The 25073-nt window shown below is 44.6% G+C and overlaps 1 protein-coding gene across 1 annotated transcript in view; it reads right to left on the bottom strand.

Annotated features, from left to right (window-relative positions):
- LOC129701226 (complement factor H-like) overlaps nt 1-25073 on the bottom strand; it is an 82260-nt gene that overhangs the window by 34670 nt on the left and 22517 nt on the right. Inside the window, exons 4-9 of the mRNA XM_055642331.1 lie at nt 21831-21907; nt 14376-14573; nt 8216-8386; nt 7538-7708; nt 5425-5580; nt 3125-3301 (exon numbers count right to left, since the gene is read on the bottom strand). Of these exons, the coding sequence (XP_055498306.1) occupies nt 3125-3301; nt 5425-5580; nt 7538-7708; nt 8216-8386; nt 14376-14573; nt 21831-21907 (950 nt within the window). The remainder of the gene's footprint in view (nt 1-3124; nt 3302-5424; nt 5581-7537; nt 7709-8215; nt 8387-14375; nt 14574-21830; nt 21908-25073) is intronic.

Raw genomic sequence — 25073 nt, 5'->3', positions numbered from 1 at the left:
ATCGATTCCCCTCATGATAGTATGCACCTCTACAAGATCACCCCTTATCCTCCTGCACTCCAAGGAATAAAGTCCTAGTGTGGTCAACCTCTCCCAATAGCTCAGGCCATCGAGTCCTGGCAACATCCTCGTAAATCTTTACACTCTTTCCATTTGACAAAATGTTCCTATAACATGGTGACCAAACCTTAACACAGTACTTTAAATGTGGCCTCACATAATGTGGACTTACATAACTGTGACATGACCTCACAACTTCTAAACTTAATAGATAGACACAAAATACTGGAGTAACTCAACGGGACACTCTGGAGAGAACGAATAAGTGATGATTCAGGTCGACACCCGCTTCTTCAGACTGAGAGTCAAGGGGGAGGGAAACTTGTGTAATGGAAGGGTTTCAAGAAGAACGTAAGGTGAGAAAATGACAGATCAAAACAGACAATGTTCAAAGAAATGCAGAATGGTTCATTGTTGACCATGGGGAAGATGACCCTTGCTTTCCCTCTCTCACTGATCCTCCCCCATCCTAGTTGTCCAACTCGTTTCACTATCCTTCTGATTAATTTTACCATTTGTCTGCCACATTGTTACCTTCCCCGTGGAGATGCCTCCTGTCCCGCTGACTTACTCATGCACTTTGTGTCTATCTTCAGTGCATTTGCAGTTCCTTCCTACATATATCTATACTCAATACTCTGACTGATGAAGCCAATGAGCTCAAAGCCTTCTTGGCCACCCTAACATATTTGGTACTCCACTTTCTATTCGATCATGAGCTACCTCCAACTGTGTGTTCTCAATAAATATATCCATAGCAGCTGATTGGTACTTAACAAACTGAAATGAAGGCTGAAAGATTGGAAAATATCCACAATAATTTAGCAGGTGACTGAGCAGGTTAGGCAGCATCGTATAGACATTGATTGGTGTTGTGTCGGGGAAGGACCATTCTACGGACAGATTGGTGGGGTGGAGAAAGCTGAGATAAAAAGAGGTGGTGGCAGGCAAAGCTTGGCAAGTGGTTAAAAAAAGACAAATTGCTGGAGTAACTGAGTTAGGAACCATGTGTGGAGAACATGGACAGGCAATGTTTTAGACCTTTCCTAAGATTGATGGTAGAGGGGGAGGGGGGGGGGGAGAAAGACACACCTTCTGTCTTTTCATCTTTCATTTGCTTTAGAGATGTAATTTAGAGCGGAAACATGCCCTTCGGCCGACCGAGTCCGTGACGACCAGTGATCACCCGTACACTGGCACTACCCAACATGTACACTGGGGAAAATGTACAATATTTACCAAAGACAATTATCCTACAAACTTGCGCGTCTTTGGAGGAAACTGGAGGATCTGGGGAAAACCCACGTGGTCACGGGGAGAACGTACACACTCCATACAGATAGCACCCATAGGCAGGATTGATCCTGGGTCTCTGGCGCTGTAAGGCAGCAACTCTACCACTGTGCCACCATTCCACCACTCTGGCCTTTGGTCAGCCTTCTTCCTATCAAAAACCTTACTCACCTCTATCCATCTATTACTTGCCATGTTTTGTCCTGCCCTCACCTGCCTTCCACAATCACGCACTGATATTTACTGCTGACAGCATAGCCGCGTATATGTTTACGCATTTTTTAATTACGTGCCACTTTTTAAGCGCATAACCCTTTATGCACTTGCATTGTGAATAAAAACCTGTGCACAATAACTTGGAATGACTTGGAAAGAGGCATTATTATTGGATTATCTGTAAGCTTATTGCAACTATTTGTTGCAAGCTGGAAAGAATTCAGAGAAGATTTATGAGGATGTTGCCAGGACTCAAGGGACTGAGCTACAGGAGAGATTGGGCACCCTAAGACTTTATTCCTTTGAATGCTGCTGAAAGGTAATCCTAAAGCGGTGTATAAAATTATGGGGTGGAGAGACAGGGTAAATGCACAGAGTCTTTTACCCAGAGTAGGGGAATCAACAACCAGAGGACATAGGTGGAAGGTGAGGGAAAAATTTAATAGTAATCTGAGGGGCAACTATTTCATTCAGAAGATGGTGCGTATATGGAACTAGCTGCCAGTGGAGGTAGTTGAGACAGGTACAATAACACCATTTCAGAAATATTAGGATAGATACATGGATAGGAAACGTTTAGAGGAATAGGCGTCAAACAAAGTCTGAAGAAGGGACTCGTCCCAAAAAGTCACCCATTCCTTCTCTCCAGAAATGCTGGCTGTCCCGCTGAGTTACTCCAGCATTTTGTGTCTATCTTTAAACAAAGGCAAACTGGGTGAGCATAGACGGGGCATCTTGGTCAGCCCACAGGCAATGTTACCTCTAATTTTTAGTAGTTTGTGTGCGCAGAAATCTTGCATTGTGCAATTTTTTATGCTGTTATTAATGTATGTTCGCACCGAATTCTTGTGCAAATATAAACCTGAAATGGTTTCACGATATTCTCTCTCTCATGGCTAATAAAACTGCATGGCCATATTTTAGTATACAAATATCATATTTGTAGAAATATGAATCCAATTGTTGCAGTTATGTATCCAGTTAAGATTTTATCCTATCCTATATGACATCCAGACCCTTGAATGCTTTTGTTTTTCAAATGAAAGTTCTTAATTTTAACACTGTAACAAGTCCTCCCCTCCCCCTCTCCCTCCCTCCCTTTTCCCATTCCCTCTCCACCCCTCTCTCCCTTTCTCCATCCCTCTCCAAAGGTCAAGTCCCATTCATTTATCGCTGGGTTTCTGCCAGTAGCGCGATCTTTGAAAACGACGGCCCTGTTCCTCCCCTGGATGAAGCACGGGGACAGATCGGCCCACGAAAGGATCCAACTGATGATTTCCCTGTTGCCAGAGCGGGCTGCGATAATCGTGGAGATTTTATTTTCCGCATTTCAAAATCTGCAGAAATCCTTTTGTGCGCACATAAATTTTCTTTGTGCGCTGGTTGCAAAACGTGTGTGCGTGCGCACATGCATGCAGCTTGGAGGTAACAGGGCCGGTTTCCATTCTATGACCATTACTTTTTAACAGTTACTATAATTAAATGTTGCTAATTTTGATAATTGTCACATTTCTTTTATTTTCTTTTGATTCAAATAATATTGCAAAGAAATTACCAATACAGGCTGGGAAAGATCGTTCGATTTGCCATTCTCCATCCGTGCACTTAATTGTTGCATCTCCTTGCAATTTATACCCATGAGAACAGCGAACCCGAAATATTTCTTCATTTTGGAATTGATGTTTTCTGGAGGGTACAGCGTTGTCGATTTCTGGACGTTGACATGGATCACCTGAAAAAGTGATTGATTCAACAATCAGTAGGCAAGTTCACCAACATTAATAAAAAGATGCAAAGTGTTAGAGTAACTCAGGGGGTCAGGCAGCACCTCTGGGAAACATGGATAGGTGATGTGTCGGCTTGTGACCCTTCCTCAGAATGATTGAGGTTGATTGGGGGGGGGGGGGGGGAGGGTGAATACTGGAGGATAGGAGGGGACACAGCAAATTCTAGGGTGATTGTTGGATACAGGTGAGAGGGATTTTTGATAAACAGATGGTTGAAAAATGGCCAGAGATGAAATGATAAAAGGTAATGGTGGGAAGAGATGAGGATAGAAAGAGGTATGAATTGTGAAGCTAGAAGAAGGAATATGTGTGGAAGGGGAGGGGTAGAAATGAGTGTGAGTCCAGGTGGGGCTCAGAGAAGGACATAACGTGCTGGAGTAACTCAGCAGGTCAGGCAGCATCTCTGGAGAAAATGGATAGGTAGCATTTTGGTTGAGATCCTTCTTCAGACTGATTGAAGGTGGGGAGAAGAAAGTTGGAAAATGGGAAGAGGTAGAATAAAGCATGGCAGGGAATAGGCAACATAGGCGAGGGTATTTTTGATAAGCAGATAATCAAGTCAAGTCAAGTGAGTTTATTGTCATGTGTCCCAGATAGGTCAACTAAATTCTTACTTGCTGCAGCACAACAGAATATTGTAAGCAAAAATACAGAATAGTTCAGTTCAATATACACATATATAAGCAGATAAAGTGCAATAGGCTGTTACAGTTCAGAGTCTGTTTGTTGGCGAGTTTAATAGCCTGATGGCTGAGGGGAAGAGGCTGTTCCTGAATCTGGATGTAACATATCCCAGGCTCCTGTACCTTAGCGGGAACAAAGGTCAGAGATATGAACATAAAGTATAAGACAGGTTTGAATAGTTATGAATTGTGAAGCCAGAGGGTGGAATAGGTGGTGCACAGGGCAGGAGAGGGGGTGGGGGAGAGGGGAGAGATGAAGGACTTGGGGGTCAGTTAGAGGGCACCTAATATTGGAGAATTTTATCTTCATACTGTTGGGGTGTAAGCTACCCAAGCGGACTATGAGGTGCTGTTTCTCCAGTTTGCGTGTGGCCTCTCTCTGGCAGTGGAGGAGGCCCAGGACTGATAGGTCAGTTTGGGACCGGGAAGGGGAGTTAAAATGGTTTGTAACCGGGAGATCCAGTTGACCTTGGTGGACCGAGTGCAAGTGTTTTGTAATATACACATCATATACAAACTTATGCTTGGTTTAGCTGATGTCCACGTCATGGTTAAAACGTTATTCAAACCCCACTGAGCATTTGCTGGATAATGCAAGGTGCAGTACACCCACAAGGCTTTGCCCTGTGAGAGGACTGTAAATGAGCCCGCCCAGGAAAATGCTGAGGCAACTTTGACAGCTGGCCCAGCTGCATCTCTGGCCAAATGGGCTCACTGTACATCCAGTCCAAGTGTTGTCACTGTTTCTAACACACTGAGAACCTTTTCCAAATTACCAAAACATCACAATCTTATAAAAGGAGAGCGATTATAATTAAACCTCAAAAGGAGAACATAGTATAAAATTATTCATATTAAACAACATTCAAAAAATCTCAAACAAGATCAAAAAGATTTAAAAACACCAAATACATTTGGACCTTCTCTGACATCTTGCTCCATTTTCTTGATCTCTCTGTCTCCGTCTTGTACCAATTTACCCTCATTCCCAACTGGCACTGATGCACTTGGAAAGTGGCCAGAAATTGATTCAATTCATACAATTTTTTGTTTGCAATTTCTTCAGCACTCCATGGATGAACTTGCACCCCAATTACACATTTGATTATGTGAACAATCCAAAAGACGTTAATACCAGGAATATATAATTTAAAACCAACTCTGCTGCCTTTTTTATTTCCCGCGCAAGTACTTCAAAGAGCCTTTCTATAATATGTGTCACTCTGATTTTGATTCCTATGCTTGTAAGAACTTCCACAGTAATTGGTCGACTAAGATTCTATTTGATGAATTATCGTTGAAATGTTGTTTCTACAATATAAAAGATAAATTGTCAATTCTAATTGCTGGTCTCCCTGAGACTAATAAAAATGGAAGACACTTACTTCTGCATATTATGTCAGGTTCCCAACCATTTCTTGTACATCTTGACCAATAAGTCATTCCATTTCTGCATCTGTAACCAACCTGCGCTTGAAGCTGGTATCTCCATTCATTTGGTCGAAGTTCTATATTTATTTGTGGTCGGGGACAAGTGATTTCTGCGAGCAGTAAAATGACATTTTCAAACATTATTGTTGGCATTGAACAAGTCATAGAACAAATCTCTGAATAATAACAACCCTGATCCTACCCTGACAATAGGACACTAGTGTCCACCTCTCACAGTCTCATGGGATTCATGTATTTTTTCATTATGTTTTTGCACCTTTGTCGTGTTTTTACGCAGTCTCCTTTCTTTTAAGACAGTGTGATTTATGTATTATTAACGTATAATTTGTTTATGTGTGTTTACCAGAGTATATGTCCTTGCGATGCTGCTGCTAGTGAGATTTCCATTGCACTTCCACCCCACCTACTTTGGCACGTGACCATTAACTTGACGTGACAATTGAATGATGCTCTCACTATCGTAAACAGTACTTCCATTCTCTGTATCAAATATGAAGGATTAACAAAAGATGGAACAGCTGGTAGAGCCGCTGCCTCACAGCGCTGGAGACCGAGGTTCGATCCTGGCCTCAGCTGCTGTCCGTATAGAGTTTGCATGTTCCCCCCGTACTCCGGTTTCCTCCCACATCCCAAAGATTGTGAAAGTTTGTAGGTTAATGGGCCAAGGAAGAAACTGAGAACTTTATGACCTTTCAGGTGGTGGATGGAGGTGTAGAGTGACTGAACGTCCATAGTAATGATGGGGGAGTGGGAGTCTGGAAAAAAGGTCATTGATGAAACAAAATGGTGGTGTGTGGTGGTGTCTCTTGGACATAGGTAGGGAGGGTTTGGGGGGGGGGGGGGGGGGGGGGGGGGGGGGGAGATAGAGTGGAGTCGAGGTATGTGGAAATTAATGGAACAAGCAGAAACACTGGGTCTGCCAGGGCAGTTCTCTTTGTGGATGTTGGGGAAAAGATGAAACAAGGCCGTGCAGTACTGGGGAACAATAAGGTTGGAGGCTTTGGAGGACAGTCAGCCAGAAGTGATGAAATCTGAAATGGTCTGTGCTGTTTCGCTGAAACTACCTGACCTCCCAGTAGCTGGACACCTTAAATCCCCCTGTCATCCCCACACTGACTTTTCTGTCCTGGCCCTCCTCCATTGTCAGGGTGAGGCCCAGCACAAATTGGAGGAACAGCGCCTCATATTTCAATTGGGAAGCTTACACCCCAGCAGAATGAACATTAACTTCGCTACCTTCAAGTAACCCTTGCTCTCCCTCTCTCCCCCCCCCCCCCTTCCCAGTTCTTTGATCAGCCACTGTTTCTGACTCCATTTTATCTCTTTGTTTGCTTTGTTGTTGCCTTCTCCCAGCTAACAAATCTATTCTACGTTTTCCTTGATCTCCATTCCCTTTTCCCTGTTTTCACACCTTCAAACTTCCTTATCTATGCATCTCCCTCATCCCTGACATCAAGCTGAAGAAGGGTCTCGACCCGAAACGTCCCCAATTCCTTCTCCAAAGATGCTACCTGTCCTGCTGAGTTACTCCAGTATTTTACGTCTATCTTTGGTTTAATACAGCATCTGTAGTTCCTTCATACAAATTACAACATCCTGATCAGTTATCTGGTCAAGTGAAAAATCCAAAATAAATAAAAGTATATAAACCGCTGGAAGCATGAATTGCTTTACAATGGAACAGTGTGGACAATGGTAACAACTATGCATCTCCGGAGAGAAGGAATGCCTGACGTTTCAGGTCGAGAACCTCCTTCAGACATCATTTTGTGTCTACCTTCGATTTAAACCAGCATCTGCAGTTCTTTCCTACAGATGGTGACAACTATTCTGTTGTTATCAACCTTACATTGAGCAAACCTCCATCATGTTGGAAACAATATTTTGTTGTTAATAGTGGAAATTATTTATCTTTTAATCAATTGAATGTAATATACAGATAAATTGATTGATAACACAAAGAATTTCATGGAATGGGGATAAGCCAAGTTACCTATGTTAGTATCCCACTCATTTGCAATACGTTAATAAAGAAAAATCATTTACCGTGACAGCTTGGGTTTGGTTGCCAACCTTGAGCTGTACAGCGAATTGTACCATCTCCTGAGTGTACGTAGTATTCATTACATGTGTATTTCACTGTCTCCTGATGAGTATACATCCGGCTTGCCCCATGAAATCGACCATGTTCTATTGTTACTTTCCTGCAGAGTATTGCTGAAAAAGAAGAGTGTTCAGTTTTGAACTGGAGACCGAAAGTTGGTAACTGAACATTTGCTTTTGTTTCGATCACCTTGTTGAATGAAAATTACAATTGCTCAGGTCAATGAGAACAATATCTAAAATAATTTGGTGTGGGACAGTGGTGCAGCTGGTAGAACCGTCGTCTCACAGCACCAGGGACCCAGGTTCGATCCTGACCTTTGGTGCTGTCAGTGTTGTGTTTGCACATTTTCCATGTGAGCGCGTGGGTTTCCCCCAGGAGCTCCAATTTCCTCCCACATCCCAAAGACGTGCGGGTTTGTAGGTTAATTAGCCTCTGTAAATTGTCCTGTATACAGGGAGTGGACGAGAAAGTGGGATAACATAGAACATAGAACTAGTGTGTAAGGATGGTCGATGGTCGGCGTGGACTTGGTGATCCAAAAGGCCTGTTTCCATCTTTCAATTAATCAAAAGCATGTAATTAATACAGTAAGCAAGTACATAAACTAATCTGCTTACGTGTACATGATGGTACTGGACTCCATCCGAATTGGGTGCATGTCGTGACTAGTTCACCTCCAGGTTTATAACCATAACTGCACCTGTAGCGCAATTGCTCCAAAGATTTGAAAGACTCCTTGGTGGTTTGCACATTCCCATTTTCTAAATCTGGTTTGTTACATCGCAATTCTAAAAATAAAATAAAAATTACTGAAACTATTTTGTTCCGACTTTCATTGTAAATTCTTTAAAACATTATGTAAAATAATAACTGTAAAAAAACAGGTTCTATCGGTGCTGAATGTATCAATCTTACCCATATTGTCACAGTCCAAAATATGATGGATTGTAAATAAATTTAAAAGTATGAGTCGCACCATGGAGCTGGAGGCCTTGCCAGAGTCTGACTTTGAGCCCCACTGCGGGGACCTGGACTTACCATCGGAGTCGCTCCAACCACGGCCTGCGGATTTCCACATCGCGAAGCTCGCAGACTCAGGTCGAGACCAATGTCAGGAAGCTCCAGTCGCAGAAGGTTTCGACTACCCCGACATGGGGTAGATCACCCGGCGCGGGGTAACTGTGATTCCCCCCTCCCCCCGATGCAGGAGCTTGATCGCCTCGAAGCGGAGGGCACGCTGCCGGCTACGGGAGTCAAGATCACCCCATCAACGGAAGGCTCGAGGCCCCCAACAAAGAACAAAAAAGGGAAGAGATTGAACTTTTTTTTACCTTCCATCACAGAGAGGAATGTGGAGGTCACAGTGGTGGATGTTCATGTTAAAATGTATTTTACTTCGGAGTCACGTGAGTGATTCCGTGAAGAAGCCCGCCTGTGCGCATGCACGTCATTACGTCATTCCTGCCAGCGGTAAGTTTAAACCTGCAGGTAAGTTTTGTTCTTATTACGAGGTTTTGTTTTTTCTTGCAGGAATCTCTTCTTACAGAAGTTTCCTGCTGGATATTTTCGGGGCGAAGTCTGGACGGGCCGCGGGGAAACCGGTTATGGGCCGTGGGGAGACTCTGGTCCGGATCGCTGACAATACGGTCAGCGGCTTCCAGACCACTGTGGTTCCCATGGAGGGGGTAAATCCAGGAGTAAGTCGGTATTGCCACCAGAGTGGCTGAAAGTGCGGTCAACGGCTCCCAGGCCACTGTGGTGCCCATGAAAGAGGGGAAAACTAACAATAAGTCGGTCAGGCCTATGGACTCAGGCTAGTCAGACCAGGAGGGTTCCCCTCCTTCAAAGACTAGCGTCTTCAGACGTCTAACCCACATGGAGCACCTGATGGAGAGGTTGCTCCACATTGATATGCTCCAAAGGAGGGAGCTATCAGCCCAGGTCTCCTCGGGAGCCCGCGGCAGCGGCACCTGTTACAGGGCTGCACAATGTCTCCCAAGCTGATACACTATCGTGGTGGCATATGTTAGTCACATGGGTGCAATCAAGTCAAAGTATCCTGTAATAATTTACCTAATCTCATTTGGTGCTGGTGTATCATCACGTAAAATCAATGACAACACAGAATGGGTTTTGGATCACAAAGTATTTTATGAAATTATGGCTCGATGGAAAAACAAATATCGATATGTTTGCATCCAGGCTCATACACTGGTTGCAAAAATATGGGGCATAACTGTGGCGCGAGATACATTCACGCTACACGGAGGAGGAATGTTCTTTTATGTCATTAATCCATTTTGCCTCATCAGTTGGATCTTGCAATAAAGTCAGCAATATCCCACTTCAGGTTTTCGTACTGTCTGACTGGCCTATGCAGCCATGGTTCCCACTTTTGTCAGGAATAATAATACAACCTTATATGGTTATTCTAAACATAAAACTTTGCTGGTTCAGCCTGTGGCATGGGAAACCAGCCTCTGCATGATAAAATCAATTTATTCACTTGCAGATTCTGAGTAGATTGCTCCTGCGGCTCGGGTTGTCAGACCGATCCATGTACGTGCTCACTGCAGAGTGCAGGGATAGCACCAAAAAAGCAGTACATTTCCTCTTCAGGAGATGGGAAGCATTTTGTTTAAATGCTAAGGTTACATTTAATCCGGTACAGATAACTGGCGACTTGGAGTTCATTTTCAAATGGGTCTTTGACAATAAATTAAGTTATAGTGCCATTAACTGTGCCCAAAGTGCCTTCCCATCATATTTGCTACAACGAATGGGACCCACTCTGTCAGGTTTCACCCTCTGATATTGAGTTTATAAAGGATATCTTTAACACAAGTTCTCCCAGGCCCAAGTACAGGGCGGTATGGGATATTGACATTGTGTTAACACTATGGCACTATGGAGCATTGGGCTGTTGCTCCAACATCGAGGAGCTTTGATGCGGAGAGCTTCCAACGCGGGCGGCGCTGACCGTCATCGTGCAGTCCTGGGGCGCCTTGCAGAGGGTCTCCAGCAGCAGTCCACTAGGGGCGCTGCACTGGCAGCAGCCTCTGCATACACCCTGTCTGTTATTCCTGTCTTTTTTATTATTTTTAGTTAGTCCAAAGTTTTGTGTTGGGGGAAACTTTAACTTTTTTTGTAGGGGAGGGGGCAGGGTAAGGGAGAAACCGTTTCTCAGCCTCTTCCTGGCGGGGACACGACTATTTCTCCGAGTCGCGTCCTCGCCCCCCCACCTCGCGGCCTACCAGCTGGATCGGAGCGGCCTTTCCTGCCGGGGACCGGGAACCGGACCAGGGCTGCTACAGCGGCGGCGCAGCGCTGGAGTCACCGCGGAGCGGGCGATGCCTACCTAGGTCGCCGATTGGAGCTCCGGAGCATTGGGCCGTTGCTCCAACATCGAGGAGCTCTGGTGCGGAGAGCTTCCAACGCGGGCGGCGCTGACCGTCATCGTGCAGTCCTGGGGCGCCTTGCAGAGGGTCTCCAGCAGCAGTCTCCACCCGGCGCGGCCTGCGGACTTTGGAAGCCGCCGACTCCGGTAGGAGGGGGCCGACTCTGTGTCCACGCCGCTGAGGACGTCCCGCAGCCCCGACGTCGGACTTTTAACACCCCGGCGTGCGGTCCTGAACATCGGGCCACCCGTAGCGGCAACTGCGGAGGGCTTGGGGAGGCCCTGACCACGGGGAATAGTGGAGGAAGAGACTGACTTTGGTGCCTTCCCACACAGTGGGGAACTTTGATTCTGCTGTGTGGGGATGTTTTATGTCAAACCCTATAGTGTGTTGTGTCCTGTTGATTTTTATTGTATGGCTGTATGGAAATTCATTTCACTGTGCCATCAGGCACACGTGACAATTAAATCTATCTTGTATCTTGTATCTTGTACTACTTCACCAAGGGGATCCAGCTACATCCTTAGCTTTGGCCCAGTTCTCATAAGGTAGTTATCCTCACGGCACTGGTCTCAGCGCAACAGGTTCAGTCACTACATAATTGCGACTGGACAGGATGGTTACATCTGCAAATAATATAATATTTAATGTTTATGATTTAGTTAAGCAGAGCAGACCAGGGGCATCAGGTCTCAAACTAGTTATACCCCATAGACCTTCAGTTATGTGTGGTCACACATATACAACAATACGTCAAGGTCAAAAAGAGCCTTAGAAGCTCTGAACTAGCAATGTTTGTTAGTTAAAAAAACCTTATAAGGTATCAGTTCAGACCATAAGGTTAAAAGATGGTTAAAATGGGTTTTGGCTTATGCAGGAGTAGATACTGATATTTTCAAATCTCATTCCACCAGGGCTGCTACAACATCAGTAGCAAGGGTTATGTACATTCCGTTGGACCACATCCAAGCGGCTGCAGGAGATGGTCAAATGAAACAACTTTCCAAACATTTTATAATAACCCATTGCCAGACCAGGGATATTTGCCAACTCTATTTTAGGTTTTAGAGTTCCCTCCCGGATGAGAGGGGTTACTTTTATTATTATATATTCATTATGAATGTTTCCCTTATCTGTGGTCAATTGATGCAGTTGTGCTTGTGTGGACTCGTTTTCATGGCATGAAATCAGAGATTTGAAATCTTCACATGATCACTCACGTGACTCCGAAGTAAAATAGTAAGATTAAACGAGAACTTACCAGTTTTAAGTTTTATTTTAATTTTATGAGGAGTTACGATGAGCGATTACGTGCCCTCCACTCCCAACCCTCGTATCATAAAGGTCATCTGGTAGTTCTAGTCTTCCCTAATCTTACTATGTCATTTCAACTACTGTTATCTGTGATTTCACATCGCTGCTTTGAAGATTGACGCGCTGCGCACAGGCAGGCTTCTTCACGTAATTGCTTATCGTAACTCCTCATCAAATAAAGATCAAACTTTAAACTGATAAGTTCTCGTTTTATCTTACTATTTTGTATGTTTTGTTGCTTTTTAATGATATGACTGTATGGCAAATCAAATTCCTTGTATGTTGCAAAGCATACTAGGATAATAAAGTATGATTATGGTATAAAGCCAAATAAAATGTTTAAAATATAAATATCTCTGATAGGCCTATCCACAGAGAAAGACAAAGGACTAACATTTGATCTTGTCCACTCACGTCGCAGCGGCCTCTGCAGTCTGTCTGTCTTTTTGTTATTTTTCTTCCCGTTTTAATGTTGTTTTTTTTTTTTGATGGGGTATGTGTGTGTGTGTGTGTGGGGGGGGTGGGGGGTGGGAAACTTTTAAAATCTTTCCCCTGCACAGAGAACCCGACCTTTTCCCTGTCGGGTCTCCGTTGTCGTTGGGGCTGCAACGTGGAGCGGCCTCCAGCAGGAACGTCCTGGGGCTCCAGTCGCGGAGCTGCGGACTTACGTACCATCGCAGAGCTGGCCGAGTTCGGAGCGGGTGGAGCTGTGGTGGCGCTCGGCTGCGACCCGACCCGACTCCCGGAGATTCGGAAGCTCCAGCCGCAGGTCTGGTGGACGGTGATATCGGGAGCCCGCGGGTCCCTGCTGGGAGACCGCTTTTCGGGGCTTCCGCAACGGTGACTTCTTCCGCCCGAGTCGCGGGGTCGAAGTGTACCTGGAGCGGGGCCTGACATCGCCCGGCGTGGCTTCAACGGCTGCGGGACTTTGCTAGCGCCCGCCGGGGGCTCCAACACCAAGACCCGGAGCGCGGCCTTGCATCACCCGGTGCGGCGTTAATGACCGCGAGACAATTACCATCGCCCGCCGGGGACTTTGACTTTGACTCTGACATCGAGAGGGGAATGGGGAGTGCAGGGGAGAGATAAGTTTTTTTGCCTTCCATCACAGCGAGGAAGAGATGCGCTGTGATGGATGTATGTGTAAATTGTGTTGTGTCTTGGGTCTTATTTCTTGTGTGTATGACTGCAGAAACAACATTTCACTTGAGCCTCTATGAGGTTCAAGTGACAAATAAATTGTATTGTGTATTGTGCATTGTGTCAATATCAAGCAGACACACAGAGCACCAACTATGACGTTGAAGTTTCATCTGAAACTGGCCATGGGTGTTTGGACGGGAAGCTGTTCTTGTGATACCACTGCTCACTCACCCATAATCAGGTTTCAATCTCCATGTAGGATGATACAGGATGTGCTTGGGAAACAAGGGTCCCAACATCAGTTTGATAACATGAAGAATGTTGGAGAATCAAGGAACAATGGATGCTGGAGATTAACATAATGTGCTATAAGAACTCAGCAAGTCAGACAACATCTCTGGAGAGCACGGATGGGTAATGTTTGGGGTCGGGACTTTTCTTCAGACTCATGTCAGAGCAGGGAGTTACTGCAGGTACTATAACAATATTTCAAAGGCATTTGGATAGGTATACAGACAGGATAGGTTTAGAGGGACATGGGCCAAATGTGGGCATGTGGGATGACTTTATGTCCTTTTGTGTATTAACCAGCATCTGCAACAGTTTATTTCTATGATATAGGCAGGAACTCCAGGTGCTCTGGTTTCCTCACCTTTCTCAAAGACGTGTGGGTTTGGAGGTTAATGGGATTGTGGACTCGGTGGACAGTTGACCTGTTTCCCCAGCTGCATCTCAAAACCAAAGTAAACTGAAGGAAGGTGGACATGAAAGGTGGACAACAGTGCTCTTATGCAATGATAGAGTGCTTGAGGAACTTTATGAACATATCCTTCCTACCTTTTTGACGTTCTTCAGCTTTTCTGTGAATTCCAGATAAGAGTTTTTTGTGAAACTTTGTGTAGATATAGACACTGAATCTTACCTATGCATTTTGGCACTGTTTGACTCCAGGTTTTGTTTTTCATGCAATAAATTTCTTTGGCACCATCAATTATCAGGTCAGGAGCGTTGCACTCAAAATTCAAGATGGTGCCATAAGGGTAATCCTGGTTCAGGTCAAGCACATCGAACCCTACAATCTTTCCATTTTCAGGTTTTCTCACAGGGGGGCATTTATTCACTGTAAAACATGTAATATTGCAATTATTCCAGCGCTGAATACCACAAATCATTGCAAACCAGTATCTCTGCAGATTGCCTTTTTCATTTGCAATGTTGAACTGCCAGCTTATTTCTAGTCATGGAGTCATAGATTCAAATAGCACGGAAACAGGCCCTTCGGCCCAACTTGCCCATGTCGACCAAAATACCCCATCTACACTAATCCCTCGCACTCAAGTTTGGCCCATATCTCTCCAAACCTTTCCTTTTCATGTAGCTGTCCAAATATCTTTTAGATGTTGTTATAGTACCCGCCTCAACTAGCTCCTCTGGCTGCTCCTTCCATATACCCATCACCCTCTGTGTGAAAAAGTTGCCCCTCAGGTTTTTATTATTCATTAATTATTATTAATTATTCATACATATAATTACGAATCAATTAATCAATCACTTAATTAATTAGTTAATAGATTGATTATAAATTTATGATTCAATTCAAAAACGAACAAATTAATCAATAATTCACCCAATGAATCAAAAATCATATCAGGTGATAATTAATAAATAATTAGTAATAATTAATTATCATTATTAATCATTCTCCTCACTTTAATCCTAGAAACAAGGAAGTGCAGATGCTGGTTTGCGAATACAAGACATAAAATGTTGGAGTATCTCACCGGGTCGGGCAGAATCTCTGGAGAATGTGGCTAAGTGACATTTTGGGTCACCTATCGATGATCTGCAGGCATGCTGCCTGACCCAGTGAGTTACTCCAGCATTTTGTGTCTCACCTTAAACCTATGTTCTCTGGTTCTTGATTCCGCTACTCTGGGTAAAAGATTATTCTCTGACTTGAGTTTTATTTTAGTTTAGATTAAGGATACAGTGCAGAAACAGGCCCTTCAGCCCACCGAGTCCGCAATGGCCCATTATCCCCGCACGCTCATTAACACAACCCTACACATACTAAGGACAATTCTTTTTAACATTTACACCGTCAATTAACCTAAAAACCTGTACATCTTTGGAGTTTGGGAGGAAACCGAAGATCTCGGATAAAACCCACGCAGTTCACAGGGAGAACATACAAATTCCGTACAGACAGCACTAGTAGTCAGGATCAAACCCAGGTCTCTGGCACTGTAAGGCAGCAACTCTACCGCTACGCCACCGTGCTACCTCATTCTCTATTCCCCTCATGGATACTTTGGCCCATTGAGTCCACGCCAACCAATGATCACCCATTCACTACACATGAAGGGCAATTTTAGAGGCAAATTAACCTAGAAACCTGCACGTTTTTAGAATGTGGTATGAAACCATCGCACCCGGAGAAAACCGACGTGATCACTGGGAAAACGTGAAAATTCCATACAGCAGCAACTGTAGTCAGTATCAAGCTGTCGTCAGTATCACAGTTTGAAAAGTGCGGGAGAGTTTAACCAGAGCCATTGGACAAGTCAGCAGTGAGGGGAAGAGGCACGATTAATTTAAGGTGATAAAGGCAATTTAAAGGTAACCATTGGACTGGTTGCAACTTAAAACTGGTAAATTAAGTAGCATTTAAGGATAAGGCAAAGTCAGCGGAGCGGCCATGTTGAGGGGAAGCGCTGTGCAGAGATAAACATAGAAATTAGGTGCAGGAGTAGGCCATTCGGCCCTTCGAGCCTGCACCGCAAGCGTGCAGGGCTGCCAACTCTCACGCTTTGAGCGTGAGACTCACGCCCTCAAGCAAACTCTCATGCCCTCACGCTCATCAGAAATTTTTCAGCTTAGTGGTGAGAAATTTTGAGATCAACGAAAATTTCAAAACTCAGATAAACTGCATGGTCCGCGGGTGTTGGAGAGCCGGGGCTGCGGGAGGGATGGGAGCAGAACCAGCGGCGGGAACAGATGCGGGGAGCCGGGACTTGCGTGTGTTTGCAGCGCTGTCGAGTGCTTGCGGCGCGGCGAGTCGCTCACTGCAGCTCCGGCCATGGAGCACTCCGGACAGTGCGAGTGTCCCGGGCCGTGGAGCCGTCAGAAGCGCCGCTGCCGCTGCCGCTGCCGCGAGAGTCTCTGTGCCGAAGGGACAGACTCTCAAAGGAAGGTGGAGAGAGAAAGAGGAGAAGGAGACAGGGGGGGGAGAGAGAGGGGTGGTAAAAGAGAGAGGGAGAGAGGTGGGAAGAGCGAGAGAGGGGAGAGAGGTGGGAAGAGCGAGAGAGGGGAGAGAGTTAGGGGAAAGAGAGGGGAGAGAGAGTTAGGGGAAAGAGAAGGGAGAGAGTGGAGAGAAGGGACGAGAGAGAGGGTGAGAGTGAGGTGGTAGGGAGAGAGGGGGAAGAGAGGGGGGAGAGGGGGGGAGGGGGGGGGAGAGAGGGGGGGGGAGAGAGGAGGGGGGGGGGGGGAGGGAGGGGGAGAGGAGAGAGGGGGGGGGGGGGGGAGGAAGGAGAGAGAGAGAGGGGGAGAAAGAGGGGGAGAGAGAGAGAGGGGGGAGAGAGAGAGGGGGAGAGAGAGAGAGGGGGAAGAGAGAGAGAGAGGGAGAGAGAGAGGAGAGAGAGAGAGAGAGGAGAGAGAGAGAGGGGAGAGAGGGGGAGAGAGAGAGAGAGAGGGATGAGAGTGAGGTGGGAGGGAGAGAGGGGAGAGAGAGAGAGGGGGATAGAGAGGCAGGGCTGCCAACTCCCATGCATTGAGCATGAGAATCACGCATTTCACCAAATTCTCACGCTGATCACAAATTTATTTACAAATGAAGGTGGGTGGCGACGAGGTAGAGAAGTAAACATCAGTGGCCGTACCTGTTCAAAGCAGGTACGCCCTCTTAGGAGCTGTTGGGTCAGACAAAACCTCAAGTAGCAAGCATTAGAGTAGCAGGCAGGGCTGTGATTCCAACCCAGGTGCTGAGGCTCAAGTTAAGGGCGTCGCCAGGCAGAGCAATAGTGGTGGGAGACCCAATAGTTAGGCAGCAGTCGAGACTCCAGGATGGCGTGTTGCCTCCCTGGTGCCAGGGTCCAGGATGTCTCGGAGAAGCTGCACGGCATTCTCAAGAGTGAGGGGATGCAGGCAGAGGTGGTGCTAGGATGAGGAAGGAGGTTCTGCAACATGAGTATAGGGATTTGGGTGAAAGGCTGAAAAGCAGGACCTCCAGGATAGTTATTTCTGGTTTGCTTCCAGCACCTCGTGCCAGTGAGGATAAGAACAGGAAGATAGGGGAGATGAATGTGTGGCTGAGAAGTTGGTGCAGGGGGCAGGAATTAAATTTTTTATACCATGGGGACCTCCTCTGGGGCAGGGGTGGATTGCACCTTAACTGGAAGGATACCAACATCCTGGCAGGCAGGTTCGCTAATACTGTTGGTATGGAGGGAGGGTGGTGAGAGAAAATTTAGAGGACAGACTAAGCAGGAGAAAGACAGGGAGCGAGCAAGGAGGGGTGGTTTAAACTGCACTTATTTTAATGCAAAGGGCCTGACAGGTGAGGCTGATGAGCTTAGGGCATGGATGCGTACTTGCTACTGGGAAGTTGTAGCCATGACTGAAACCTGGTAAAGAGGGGGCCAGGACTGGTAGCTCAATGTTCTGGGGTACAGGAGCTTCAGGAGAGACAGGGGTGAAGGTAAAACAGGAGGGGGGGGGGTTGCATTGTTGATTAAGGAGGATGTCAAGGAGTGGTTAGAGGTGACATTATGGATGGTTTGGCTAGTGAGGCTATATGGATGAAGCTGCGGAACAGGAAAGGGATGATCACCTTGCTGGGGGTGTTCTACAGACCCCCCAAATAGTCAATGGGAATTAGAAGAATAAATATGTCAGGAGATTGCAGATACCTGCAGGACAAATAAGGTTCTGTAGTAGGGGATTTTAACTTTCCCAATATTGACTGGGAAGATCATAGTCATAGGTTTAGGTGGGGTGCAATTTCTCAAAGGTGTTCCGGAGAGTTTTCTCCAGCAATATGTAGATGGCCCCACACGTGAGAGGGCAACACTTGATCCAGTCTTGGGAAATTGGGTATAGCAAATGAATGAAGTGTTCATGGAGGAGCCTTTTGGGACCAGTGAGCACCATTCGATCGGGTTTAAGATAGTTATGGATAGTGACAGAGAGTTAAAATGTATTAAAATAAAGCATTGGGCCATGTCAATTTTGAAGGAATGAGAGAAGGTCTCTTTCAAATTGATAGGAATAGGTTGTTTGAGGGAAAAGGGCATCAGCCAAGTGGGATGTTTTTATAAATGTGCTGACAAGAGCTCAGGGTATGCAGTCCCTGCTAAAGTGAAGGGCGAGGCAGGCAAACTTAAGGAAGCTTGGCTGATGAGGGAATTTGAAGCATTGGTGAAGAATAAGAAGAATGCATGGAACAGGTATAGGTAGCTGTGATCAAGGGAATCCCTGGAAGAGCTTTGGGTACAAAGGAGCAAACCAAAAAAGGAAATCCGAAGGGTAAAAAGGGGTCAGGGGAAAAATCTGGCAGATAGCATTAAAGACAGTCCCAAGCGATTTTATAAATACATAATGGGTAAAAGAGAAACTCGAGAGACCCCACAGGAATCAAAGTAGTTAACATGTGTGGACTCACAGGAGATGTGCAAGGTCCTCAATTAGTATTTCTCCTTTGTATTTACAGTGGAGAAAGACAAGAGGACAGAGGAATTTGAGGCAGTCAATGGAAGTGTCTTGATAGCAGTCAGTGTTATGGTCGAAGAGGTGCTGAAGGTACTATTGTGTATGAAGGTCGACAAATCTCCTGGGCCTGATCAGATATACCCAAGGACATTGCGGGAAACCAGAAAGGAAATTGCGGGAGCCCTGGTTGAAATTTACAAGTCGTCTGTAAACACGGAGAGGTGCCAGAAGATTGGAAGGTGGCTAGTGTTGTGCCTCTCTCAAGAAGGTCTGCAAGGAAAATCCTGGGAACTATAGGCCAGTGAACTTAACATCTGTGGTCAAAAAGTTAATAGAGGGTATTTTGAGGGATAGAAAATGCAGGCATTTAGACAAACAAAGGCTGGTTGTGGATGGTCAGCATGGTTTTGTGCGTGGGAGGTCTTGTCTCACAAATCAGTTTTTTGAAGACGTGACCAAAAAGGTTGATGAGGGCAGAACAGTAGATGTATATATGGACTTCACCAAAGCATTCGACAAGGTTCCACATTGTAGGCTGGCCTGGAGGTTAGATCACAAGGGATCCTAGGAATAGCTGAATGGATAGCAAATTGGCTCCATGGAAGGAAGCAAAGGGTGATGGTGGAAAGTTGTTTCTTGGACTGGAGGCCTGTGACTGGTGGTGTGCTTCGGGGTTCGGGGCTGGGCCCGTTACTGATTATCATCTACAGTATATTAACGATTTGGATGAGAACATACACAGCAAGATTAGCAAGTTTATACCGTAGATAAGACAAAAGTGGTTGGTTTTGCAAATAGTGAAGAAGGTTGTGAAAAAGTTGAAAAAGTTGCAGCAGGATCTTGATCGATTGGCCAGATGGGCTGAGGAATGGTTGATGGAATTTAATGCAGAAATATGTGAGGTATTGCATTTTGGGACGTGAATGATTGGCCTCTGGGGATGTTGTAGAAAAGAAAGATGTAGGAGTGCAGGTGCATGGTTCTTTGAAGGTTGTGTCACATGTAGATAAGGTGGTCAAGAAGACGTTTGGCACATTGGCCTTCATCAGTCAGAGTATAGACGTTGGGAGGTCATGTTGCAGTAGTATAAGACAATGATGTGGCCACATTTAGAGTATTGTGTTCAGTTCTGGGAACCATGTTAAAGGAAAGATGCTGTCAAGCTGGAAAGGGTACAGAGAATAGACACAAAAAAACTGGAGTAACTCAGCATCTCTGGAGAGAAGGAATGGGTGACATGTCCGGTCGAGATTCTTCTTCAGGCTTGTCTGAACCGCTGAGTTACTCCAGCTTTTAACGTTTTTTTTTTCAATTTAAGCCAGCATCTTCATTTCCTTCCTACATGAGGGTATAGAGAAGATTTACAAGGATGTTGCCAGGACTAGAAGTGTGAGCTATAGGGGGAGGTTGAGAAGGCTGGGTCTCTATTTCTTGGAGTGCAGGAGGAAGAGGGGTGATATTTTTGAGGTGTATAAAACCATGAGAAGAATCGGTCGCATAGATGCACAGAGTCTCTTGCCCTGAGTATGTGAATCGAGGACCAGAAGATATAGGTTTAAGGTGAAGGGGAAAAGATTTCATAGGAATCTGAGGGGTAACTTTTTCCACATAAAGGGTGTATCGAACAAGCTGGAAGAGGAGATTTGATGTAGGGACTATCCCAACGTTTAAATCAAACAAGTACATGGATAAAACAGATTTAGAGGGATATGGGCCAAACGTGGGCAGGTGGGACTAGTGTAGCTGGGACATGTTGGCCGATGTGGGCAAGTTGGGCTGAAGGGCCTATTTCCAGGCTGTATCACTCAATGACTTAAACCCAGGTCTCAGGTGCTGTAAGTCAGCAACTCTGCTGGTACGCCACTGTGCTTCCCTCAATATACAATATTCACAATATATAACATCTTGTATACTTGAGCAACTTGAGAAATCCATTATATACTAGACCAAGTGCAAACCCATTGGGTCTGTTCCCCCAATGTGCGGTTGTGGGGGAGGCAGCATGCAGCGTCACACACACTAACAACAAAATGCTCATACTCCAGTCCACAATGAATCGACGCATGCTCTGCAAAACAACCTCTGGGTTCCTACTCCCATTCAGTTCTATTATCTCACATAACCAAAGAGTGGGCTGTTGGAGTCACTGCAGCAGCCGGGGAATTGCGTGGATTGGCAACACCGGAGGCCCCACAGAGGATGGACCAGCATGTGGATTGAACGTGGCCTGCAGTGGCACGGAGCGACGGTGGAGGACACCGACAACATCGCCTGGCCAGGTCGACCCCTGCAACTCTGACCCAGTGCCGCCGTCAGGACAACGGACCTTTATGGCCAAGTTGAAACACTATATCTTTCAAGTTCAAGTTGGTAAATCATATTTCACTGTACCTTATGGTGCATATGGCAAATAAACTTGAATTTGAACTTGAAACTTTGAAACTTCAAGGATACAAGTTGGCACCAGAAACATGCTGACTCTTGTGTACTGACTCGGTGTAATCTACTATTCACACACTCATGTGCTTGGGTGTCATTTTGCCTGTGTATAGTAGAGCTTGACTGAATTGCATGCAAGAACAAAATAATATTACTGTTCCTCTGTACAGGTGACAATGAAGTATGAACCTTGGTAACAATTTTTTTTAATTATTAATTTTCTTTCTTTTACCTTCACAATGACGAACCAGACCACTCCAGCCGGAGACTTCACAGATGCTGTAATTTCGTGTGCCCACCAGCTGATATCTTTAAAGGCACAGAATATAAATTGTGAGTATATTTCATTCTTAAATGATGGATGGGACCATATGGAATCAATAGAGAGAAGTACAGAAAGGTCAATATTGGACTGTCTGATTCAGCTTATAACACAGTCATCATGTCTAAGAAATCATCTTTATCATTTTCTGCACAATCTATCATTTTGAGAAGTAACAACAAGCAATGGAGACACAAGGAACTGCAGATGCTGGGATCTGGAACAAAACACAAGGTGCTGGAGGAACTCGGCAGGTCAGGCAACATCCATGGAGGTAATGGTCCGACGACGTTTCGGGCTGGCACAATTCGATTCCGAAGAAGGGTCGTGACCTGGAACGTCATCCATCCACACCCTCCACAAATGCTGCCTCACAATGAGCAGAGTGTTCAAGAAGGAACTGCAGATGCTGGAAAATCGAAGGTACACAAAAATGCTGGAGAAACTCAGCGGGTGCAGCAGTCTGCAGAAGGGTTTCGGACCGAAACGTTACCTATTTCCTTCGCTCCATAGATGCTGCTGCACCCGCTGAGTTTCTCCAGCATTTTTGTGTACTCACAATGAGCAGAGGTGGGTTATAATGAAACTTACCATAAATGTGTACATTGGTGGAACTGCACTTGAAGTGTTGAGTTCAGTTTCGTTCACCCTGCTTTAGGGAAGGTGCCATTAAGCTGGAAAGGTACATAGATGTTGCCAGGAATTGAAAGCATGAGTTACAGGGAGAGGTTGAGCAGGTTGAACTTGAAATGCAAAGGACACATCTTTGAGATCTGGGAAGAAACCGGAGCACCCGGAGGACATCCATGCGGGTCGCAGGGAGAACGCGAGAACTGCACACACAGACAGCACCCGTGGTCAGGATCAAACCTGGGTCTCTGGCACTAGAGGAACTCGGCAGGTCAGGCAACATCGATGGAGGTAATGGACCGACGACGTTTCGGTCTGGCACAATTCGATGCCTTTCAATTGTTTACATTGCGATGGCCGGGATTCTACCAGGGACAACTGTTTGCAGGGCAGCCACATTCACCACAACATGACCATCACTCTATTGAATGGACATAATGGCACTAATTTAAAAAAAAAGCATATTCTCCATTCCAGGATGTGCCTCGACTAAAGGTCAATGATCTGGGTAGAAACTTTGAATGCAAACATAGATAATAGGAGATCGGAGGCATAATAGAAAATGTTACTGAAGGTTTTGAAAAATTAGAAGATAGTTTACCACAAAATATATCTGCCTTTTTCAAAAACACATTTAAAGTTTATTGAGGAAAATGCAAAGTGTTGGAGGAACTCGATGGAGGGAATGGAGAATTGATATTTTGGGCCAGGACCCTTCTTCAGACATCATCATCTGTCCATTCACTACAAAGATGCTACCTGACTCACTGAGTTCCTCAAGATTCCAGTAGTTGCAATTTCTTGTGTTTCCATTTAAAGTTTATTCCTGGAATGGGAATTATAGTTAGTAAATTTTCTTTTGAAAAGCATGATATAATATTGAATATATAATATTGAATTATAAAGACAATAATATATGTGTGTGTGTGTGTATGTGTATGTGCGTGTATATGTATATATGTGCGTGTATATGTATATGTGTGTATATATAGATGTGTGTGTATATATATATGTATATATATTTGTGTGTGTGTGTGTTTGTGTGTGTGTGTATATGTATGTATATGTATATATGTATATATGTATATATTATATATATGTGTATATATATGTATATATATGTGTGTGTGTGTATATATGTATATATGTATGTATGTGTGTATATATATATATGTGTGTGTATATATATATGTGTGTATATATATATATATAGTATGTATATATATATATATATATAGGATATATATATATATATATATATATATATATATATATATGTATATTTGTATATATATATATATGTGTGTATATATATATATATATTGATATGTATATATATGTGTGTGTATATATGTATATATATATGTGTGTGTGTGTGTATATATATGTGTATATATATATATATATATGTATATGTGTATATGTATATATATATATATATATATATATATATATGTATATATATATGTATGTATGTGTGTGTATATATATATATAAGCCAAAGGGTCATGTCTCTCTGAGCTCTGAATAACACTGAGCACATGTCTACTCAACTGTGAGTCCCCTTAATGTATTTTGAAAATGAAAATATGGTTTGTTTGAAGTAAAAAGGCACTGCCTGCAAATGGTTGTTTGGGTGCTTTGGCTCGAAGTTAAAAGGCACTACTTGCTGCAAATGGTGGCTTGGGTGCTTTGGCTTGAAGTTGAAAGGCACTACTTACTGCAAATGGTGGCGTGGGTGCTTTGGCTTGAAGGTAAAAGGCACTACTTACTGCAAATGGTGGCTTAGATGCTTTAGCTTGAAGTTAAAAGGCTCTACTTACTGTAAATGGTGGCTTGGGTGCTATGGCTTGAAGTTGAAAGGCACTAACTGCAAATGGTGGCTTGGGTGCTGTGCGTGAAATTGAAAGGCACTACTTACTGCAAATGGTGGCTTGGGTGCTTTGGCTTGAAGTTGAAAGGCACTACTTACTGCAAATGGCGGTTTGGGTGCTTTGGCTTGAAGTTAAAAGGCACTATTGCAAATGCACTTTCTTCCTGTTTGCACTGTATATTGATTTTAGATAAAATGCTACCACTTACGGCTGTGATTTTTGGCCATCTTACTCAGTCCCGCAGCTCAGCAGGTGCAGAGAATTCTTCCCATCAATGAAAAATAAAAGTTATTAGTGTTTAAAAAATGTTGAGAATCTCTCTCCTGTCAATAACACCATGAAGGCCATACCTTTTCCGGTGCGAGAGGTTATAAAACCCGGAGGTGTGGGTGTGGCTCCGTCTCTGCATGATGGGGGAGGGAAAGGTCACGACTCTGTCTGAGCTGTGAATTAACTGAACACACTGAATGTCTACTGAACTGTGAGTTTGGTGTTTTGTGTGGTTTTATGGTGGTTTCACCCTGCATGAAATGGTATGAAGCTGCATTTGAATTTGGTGGCCTGGCACCCTGCTTGAAGTGGAATGAAACTGCACTTGAATTTGGTGGCCTTGTACCCTGCTTGAAGTGGAATGAAACTGAACTTGAAT

This window comes from Leucoraja erinacea, chromosome 10 (genome assembly GCF_028641065.1).
Source record: "Leucoraja erinacea ecotype New England chromosome 10, Leri_hhj_1, whole genome shotgun sequence".
NCBI classification, from domain to species: Eukaryota; Metazoa; Chordata; class Chondrichthyes; order Rajiformes; family Rajidae; genus Leucoraja; species Leucoraja erinaceus.
Note: the sequence above shows the minus strand (reverse complement) of the source record. Positions and strands in the feature narration are given on the sequence as shown.